The 7656-nt window shown below is 58.5% G+C and overlaps 1 protein-coding gene across 1 annotated transcript; it reads right to left on the bottom strand.

The window, feature by feature from the left end:
• Positions 1-1528: 1528 nt before the first annotated feature.
• On the bottom strand, positions 1529-7388 carry ZNF629 (zinc finger protein 629). The gene has a single exon (XM_081089636.1). It carries the CDS (start codon positions 7159-7161, stop codon positions 4735-4737), a length of 2427 nt encoding a protein of 808 aa, XP_080945762.1. The 5' UTR covers positions 7162-7388; the 3' UTR covers positions 1529-4734.
• Between the last annotated feature and the right edge of the window lie 268 nt (positions 7389-7656).

The raw sequence follows: 7656 nt of genomic DNA on the forward strand, positions 1-7656 counted from the left end.
TGGCCACAGCCACAGCTAAGCTGCTATGGCCCAACTCCTCCGGCCCAGTTCTCCTTCCTGAGTCCAAACGTGGGGGGGGGGGGGGAGTAAGGGGGAGATCATGTCTCTCCTTAAAAATCCCCCAGTGGTGCCCTGTCCCAAGGCTCCTCAAACAAGATGCTCCACACTCTGGCCTCTGCTCTATACTTTCCTTCAATCCCCACCCCCCTCTGTTCTAAACCCACACCCAACTGTTATGCCCCCTGCCCTTCCCCCCCCCCCCCCCGCCCCTACCTATACCATTTCCTGTGGCCACAATCCTCATTCCTTAGGTCACTTCCTCAGCCAGTTTCCTGATGCTGTGCTGTGGCAGGCACCGTGCCTGGGTCCGCAGCCCCTTCTAAGCCTGAACAAATCTCTGCTCTAGCGCCAGTTCTCTCCCTGGAGGCTCCTCACTTCACTCCTCTGCCGAGACCAGTTCTGACGTCCGCAGCTGTCCTCAGGACTGGGGACACGGGGAATGAGATAGCCATCACTACCTCTCCATGAAAGGCAAGTCCCTCCTTCCTTTCCCCTACCTCACCCCTTGCTCTCCAGATGGGGAAGGGGGAGGGGAAGGAGAGGCAGTGAGCCTTTCCTGGGAGTCTGGGTCAGAGAGGCACAAGGAAGGTGGGAGACAGCTTCCTGGCTGGCGCAGGAGACTCCTGGCAGACCGGGGCAGTGGCAGGCGATGGGTTAAAGCAGGTGCTGACCTCAGGCTCGCCATGACCAGGCCTAGGCCTAGGAGATAGCGCAGAGGTAAGCCCAGCATTGAGGGTTCATCAGAGCAACCCCGCCTGGCCCAGCGTGGAGCCCAGGCAGGCCCAGCAGTGGGGGAGAGGCTTGGTTAGGTGCTCCTGGCCATTGGCATTTCCCTCCCTTCCTCGCTGTGGCTCTGAAGCAAGTGGCTGCCTTCTCTGAGCCTCAGCCTCTCCACACGGTGGGGGCTGCGGACTACAGCCTGAGAGCAGGATGACAAGCCAGGGCTCCACCACCACCGCTCCTTGGAGTCTAGGACGCTATGGTCCAGGTAAAGGGCTGGGCCAGGCCCCGGACCCAGGTGAGCCAGGGAAGGTGGCCGCCAGCGTCTGGAACTCAGTCTTTGGAGCTTTCCCACGTGGCAGTCTCGGGGGGAGCAGGTATTGTGGCCAGAGAGGCCTCGTGGAGCTGCACAGCTGGACCTGAGCCAGCCAGCGCCAGTCACCAGGCAGTCACCCAGGAGTCAGCAGGACGTGCTGGTGCCAAAGCCAGACATCAATCAGCAAGAGCTGCCAACTCTGCCACCACCTCAGAACGTCTCTCCCCCTTTCTCCCAAGGGTATGGATTTTAAAACTCGATAGACCTTCACCAGCACGCACGGGGTGGGGATTCTAGGGCCTTGAGAAAAGAGTGCAAGGGCAGCCTGGAGCTGGGCTGAGCTTTTGGAGTTACATACAGAGCCTGGCTCTCGGGGAGGGACAGCTCTTTCAGCTTGCTGTAGGGTTCAAAGAGAAGACAGAAAACACCTGGGAAACCTTATTCCCTTTATTCTCTTCTACTAATCAACATGACCACCAGTGACACAACACTGTTATTGACACACAACACTCAAAAGTGGGGCCTCTCTTCACTCCAGGGGCACAAGTAAGGTGAGGGGCTTCCCTAATGAGGGCAAAGGACTTTGGGTCTGCTCACCTCAGGGGCAGGTGCCATGGAACCCCCTCGCGGTGATGGTTTCAAGTTTCCCCATCATTCGGGATTCATGCCCAGTTCTTTCGAGTTCCCTTCTGACCTCCATATCCATAGCAGTTTCGAGTTTCACCCTAAGCTCAGATCAGTTTCTATTCTTCCCTCTGCGTTCACCAATGACTGTGACCCTAGCTGCTGGGCTCCTCAGTGGGCACTTCTGAAGAGTCAGGCCGGCGTGGAGTTGGACAAGAGGCCTTCCAGGACGACCTGGGCCTCTGCCTGAGCTGGTCAGAGGGACTCTGGACATTGCCACCTCCCCAACCAATCCCCTGCTTAGTTCCTCCCAAGATGTAACTTGTTCTGGGAGAGGAGCACCTGGCTTAAGGAGTTTGGGGAAGTTGGCAACAGAGAACAGGTCATACCCCAAAGGTCTCTGATTCTGCCCCTTTCCTGCTACAAAACCCCAGACCCCAACTCATCGAATCCACATCATCCATTGAAGTACCGGAGCCTCAACTCCTGGCCCTAACCCGTTCCTACAACATGCGAGCACCCCACTACATATGCTACACCCAAGTCCTCAACAGGCCCGCAGCCGGCCTTTGGCCACACTGACCACCTCCCCCTGGACTGGCCCCTGAACTCCGAAGGCTGCTCCCCAGGACTCTCCTGGAGACAGATTTCTCAGACGGTTGGGGGGGTTCTGCTTCTACCTTTAAAGGGGGTTTGTCTCCCACTGGAGTTTCTTTCTGCTGCCATCTTAGAGGGAAAAGAATCTGCTTTGACGTGGAGGGCTGTGTCCGGTCCTGTCTCACGGGGACGCGCCCTTCGTGGAGGCTTCTGTTGGCGGAGCTCCCGCAGGCAGGCGCCTCCCCTCAGTAATGCTTTCCGACCTTGCACTTGGGTCGGGTGGGACTTCAATGCAGACGATAGGAAGGGTCTTCCCACGATCATGCCATGCCTGCCTTCTCCTCCCCGCAGGCCTGGCCTTCTCCTCCTAGTGTTCTAGATCTTATCCTTTGAGTTTGAGGGCTATCCTTTTGGGGGCAGGGGAGATGAGAGGTGGACTGTCACCTTTTGAACTTCAGGCAATGAAATGAGACGTCTCCTCCGCAGCTTTGTAGGGTCCCAGGTCACCCTCCCGGGGACGTGACTCCTGAAGGGGCCACCTCTCCTGGCACGTTGGGTCTTACTCCAGGACCACAGTGCATTACTGGGGTCAGTGGGCACTTCCTTTGGACCCAGCACTGGATGGTGTCTCCAAGGTTAGGGGATGGGTTCTTGTTACAGATGTTTCAAGAGTTTTCTCCAACCATTTCAGAGGGCAACAGTCTCTCCCCCGCCGCATACATCCAGTCACGTTCGCAGGTCTGGCTGGGTTAATGAAAGCGGGTAACTGGTGTGTGAGAACAGGAGATGGGTCTGGCAGGGGTGTGGCTCTCATCTTTCCGTTTCCCTCTGAAGGTTTCTGACTGAGGAGAGGAGTCAAGTAGGTGGAATCCATCCCTTCCCAAGACCACCATCCGGCTGGGTTGTCACTTTAGAGGGCTCCAGGTATGGGGCGAGGAAGGTGGTCGGGCCTCCATATACTCTTCTGTGGGGTGTTTGGACACCCATCACTGTGCAGGCTGGCTAATCCTGCCAGCAGCCTTGCTGTCAGCTCAGAGGAGAGAGTGGGGTTTAAGAGCAGATCGCTGACCAATCAAATCTCTCTATTCTCTTAACTTGCTGTCTCTCGTTGCCAGAGAACCTCCCAGAGCTCCCGCTGACTTGCAGAAGAGCACGCGAGAGGATTTACGCGCACACAGGCCTTGCGTCTCCCAAGGGGAAGGGCTTTATTCTTTGGAGGCCAACTAGCAGCAGTTCTCCCTCTTCACCGAGGACAGAATTCAAGGAAACGGCTGCCACTGCAGTGACACGGGTGGCAGTTAGAGTTCAGGAGGAACCTCCTGTCAGTGAGACCTGAGATGTAAGCAGGAGGGACCTTCCATTCCTGGAGGCCCCCCAGAACAGAAAGGGGTGTCCTGCCTGGCTGGGGAGGACCCTGGCGGCCTGGCTGGGGTCTGCTTGCACTTGCAGCTTAACAAGCTCCCGGGAACGGGGAGACAGCGGGAGTTAGCTGGGTTCCATCTGAACAGTTTCTCCACCTGCGCTCCTTCCCTCACAGCACTCTAACAGAATCCCCTGACTCTTCCCCCTAAAATTTTGTGGTGGTTCCCCAGTATTCTTACACTTAAAGTTATATGCACCCCAAACTTCAGCCTTTAAAAGGCTCAACATATTTTTTTCCTTCCCCATTTTTGGCTTCTTTCTGCTAAGGAATTCCATGGGCCTGTTCCTCTTAGCACACAATTTGTCTAGGATTGGCCTTGTGCCCCGAGGAACCCCCAGTGCAATGAGCTGGACTTCCTCTTCCTAGTTCCTGGGTCATTTCTCCTCTGTGGATCTGAGGGCTCTTCATCACTTATTTTTGTCCTGTGTTTGTTTCCTTCCTTTTCCAGTTCCCACATTTACTCAGGGTAACTGTCCAAGGCTTCTGGGGATGAGCTCCCTCCCACGTGCCAGGAGGAGAGAAAGAACCCTGTTGGACAAGTTCACGGGAGGTTCTTTTACACCTTCTGAGGGTCCCTGCTCCCAAGTCAATGCCATGGCTATAGTCCCTGCATTTCCCCGACCCTACAGTTTTACAAGGATTTCAGTACAGTTTTCTAGGGTTGTCTAGAGACATACGGGACCTCATCCTACAATTAATAGGGCTTTTATCCACTATAGTGTATAGGGATCTTCTGCTACAGACTTAAAGGGCTTTTCTCCTACATATTTATAGGGTTTCTAACCCGACGGTTTTTCTCTACTGCATTATAAGTGGTTCCCACCAACAATTTATAGGGTTTCTTACCACTGATATAAAAGCACTATTTTTACCCGGGGTCCTTTATCATCCACACGTCTACAATCTGATAGGGTTTTCTTTCTTTTCTCGTACAATATTTGGGGAGATCCAGTGTTCCTCTCAGGAGAGAGAGGCCCCGGCCTCCAGACCCATTTCACAGGGCAACCCCTGGGTGGCAGCTCCTATGGAGGAGGAGCGCTGCGACCTCTGTGAAGCCATCTCCACACTCGGGGCACAGATAGGGCTTTTCCTCCAAGAGAGTTTTGGGGGTTTCCCCTTCCCCATGGCTGCTGCTCCCTGCGGGTGTGGGGGCCTCCCTTTCTCCTTCCTGGCTTGGGGGTGGGGTGACTGGCTCTGGAAGGGGGTCTTCTGGTCTGGAGGACTTTTCTTGGGTGTGTGTCTCCTGGTGCCGGACGAGTGCCAGGCGATCCAGGAAGGAGGCCCCACAATCTGAGCAGCTGTAGGGTCGAGCCCCCAGGGGGCTCCTGAGGTGCTCCAGGAGGACAGAGGAGCTCTTGCCCAGCTCTGGACTCTTCTGCGTTTTCCCACCTGCATGGACCTTCTGGTGCAGCAGCAGCTCAGAGCTGAGCCCAAAGCTTTTTTTGCACTCAGGGCATTTAAAGGGCTTTCCACTTAGGAAGGGACTGGGCCCTGCCCCTTCTGCTAAGCCAATCCTATAATCAGGAAAGAGAAGGGGCTTCTCGTTGCCGTGGGTGAGCTGGTGTTGGAGGAGCACAGCCCGATCCAGAAAGCTTTCCCCACAGTGGGAGCAAGCGTAGGACTTGGAGGAGAGCAGGCCCAGCCTTTGGCTGAAGCCCTCCTGGCCCTCGGGCACTTTAAGGGGCGGTCCTAGGGCGTCAGCTCTGCCCTCGGAAGCACCTGGGTAGGAGTTGCCTCCAAAAGGGAGCCTGGGAGGCCGGAGCTGAGGAGGCTTGGGGGCCGGGTGTGCGGGGAGGCCGTCGGAATTTCTGTAGGGGTTTTCTCCGATGTGGACCCTCTGGTGCTGCATGAAAATGCCCTCGTCGTTGAACCCCTTTCCGCAGACAAGACACTTGTGTGGTTTGGCTCCAGGGGGCGGGGTGAGCAGGGCGGGGTCCCCGAGCCCCAGCAGAGCGTCGCCCTGCGCTCTCCGGGCCGGCGTCTTCCCTCTCTCGTGGATCACCCGGTGCTGCTCCAGCTCATGGGCCTCCAGGAAGGCCTTCCCGCAGTCGGAGCACACGAACAGGTTCTCGTCCATGTGGGTGCGCACGTGCGTGATGAGGTTCGAGCTCTGGCTGAAGCTCTTGCCGCACTCGGGGCACTTGTAGGGCTTCTCGCCCGTGTGGGTGCGACGGTGCTGGATGAGGTGGGAGCTGCGGATGAAGCTCTTGCCGCAGTCGGAGCACTTGTAGGGCTTCTCGCCCGTGTGGATGCGCTGGTGGCGGATGAGCGTGGAGCTCATGATGAAGCTCTTGCCGCAGTCGGCGCAGATGTAGGGCCGCTCGCCGCGGTGGATGCGCTGGTGGTTGATGAGGTTGGAGCTGACGCTGAAGCTCTTGCCGCACTCGGGGCACTTGTAGGGCCGCTCGCCCGTGTGCGTGCGCTGGTGCCGCAGCAGCGTGGCGCTCAGCGTGAAGGTCTTGCCGCACACCGGGCACTTGAAGGGGTCCTCGCGCAGGTGGGTCCGCTGGTGCTTGATGAGGGTGGAGCTGTGGCCGAAGCTCTTGCCGCACTCGAGGCACTCGTAGGGCTTCTCGCCGGTGTGCGTGCGCTGGTGCTGCGTCAGCTCCGAGCTCTGGATGAAGCTCTTGCCGCACTCCGTGCAGCGGTACGGCTTCTCGCCCGCGTGGATCTTCTGGTGCTTGAGGAGGTTGTGGTTCTGGCCGAAGCGCTTGCCGCACTCGGGGCACTTGTAGGGCTTCTCGCCGGTGTGCGTGGCCTGGTGCTGGATGAGGTCGGAGCTGCGGTAGAAGGCGCGGCGGCACTCGCCGCACTTGTACGGCTTCTCGCCCGTGTGCGAGCGCTGGTGCTTGATGAGGTTGGTGCTCTGGGTGAAGGCCTTCTCGCACTCGGTGCACTTGTAGGGCTTCTCGCCCGTGTGCGTGCGCTGGTGCTGCACCAGGTTGGAGCTCCAGCTGAAGCACTTGCCGCAGTCCGGGCACTTGTAGGGCTTCTCGCCGGTGTGCGTGCGCTGGTGCTGCACCAGGTGCGAGCTCTGCGTGAAGCTCTTGCCGCACTCGGAGCAGGTGTTGGGGCGCTCGCCCGTGTGGATGCGCTGGTGCCGCAGCAGCTTGGACCACTGGCTGAAGCTCTTGCCGCACTCGTTGCAGATGTAGGGCTTCTCGGCCCCGGAGGGGCGGCCTTGCACCAGCTCCCGCAGGCTGGACTCATTGGCGGGGACCACCGGGGGGCTGTTCCATGTGGTCAGAGTCCCCCACTGCCAACTGGCCTCGCAGGCCTTGGTCCAGTCAGACGGGGTAGGGACTACCTCAGGGGTTGGGGGGTCAAGAGGAGTCTGGTGGTCCAGGGGGTGGGGGTGGCCCAGTGGAGAGGGAGGGTCCTGGGGGGCTGAGGGATCCTGGGAGGGTCTCTCCGGGGGCATCTCTGGTGGGTCCTTGAATTCTGGACTCTGAGCTGGATCGCCCAAGATGATCTCCTCCCCAGAACTGTCCTGCTGAGGGCTCTCCTCCTCGTTCCCACTCTCGGCACCTACAGAGAGAAAGGGAGTCTCCAGCCCCCACCTCCTTTCAGAACACGGGGTCAGTCTCTCTCCCCTCCCCGGAGTCTGGGCCCCTCCCTGAACTGGGGCCACTGTCTTGTCAGGACTGCTGTCCCTTCTTGTGCCCCTCACCTCTGTGAGCATCGCTGGGGCTCCGTTCAGGACCCCGCAGATCCGGGCCCCACAGCACGGCTTCGGGCTCCATCCCGGAGCTCAGGGCTGCCCGGTGCTCCAGGGACCCTGGGGGGGAGAGAGAGAGGAGCACACAATGGGAGCTACCTCCCGCTTTCTTTTTAACTCCCGACTTGCCCATCCCCCCAGCTCTCATGCCTCCTTCTGTAAACTTCAGTTTCCTACCAAGTCGTTTTTCTGGGCATT

The sequence above is a fragment of the Myotis nattereri genome (assembly GCF_964212035.1).
Source record: "Myotis nattereri genome assembly, chromosome: 4".
NCBI classification, from domain to species: Eukaryota; Metazoa; Chordata; class Mammalia; order Chiroptera; family Vespertilionidae; genus Myotis; species Myotis nattereri.

Excerpts from the sequence above, each read along its gene's own strand:
- ZNF629 (XM_081089636.1), bottom strand. The coding sequence starts at position 7,161 with ATGCCCCCGGAGAGACCCTCCCAGGATCCCTCAGCCCCCCAGGACCCT.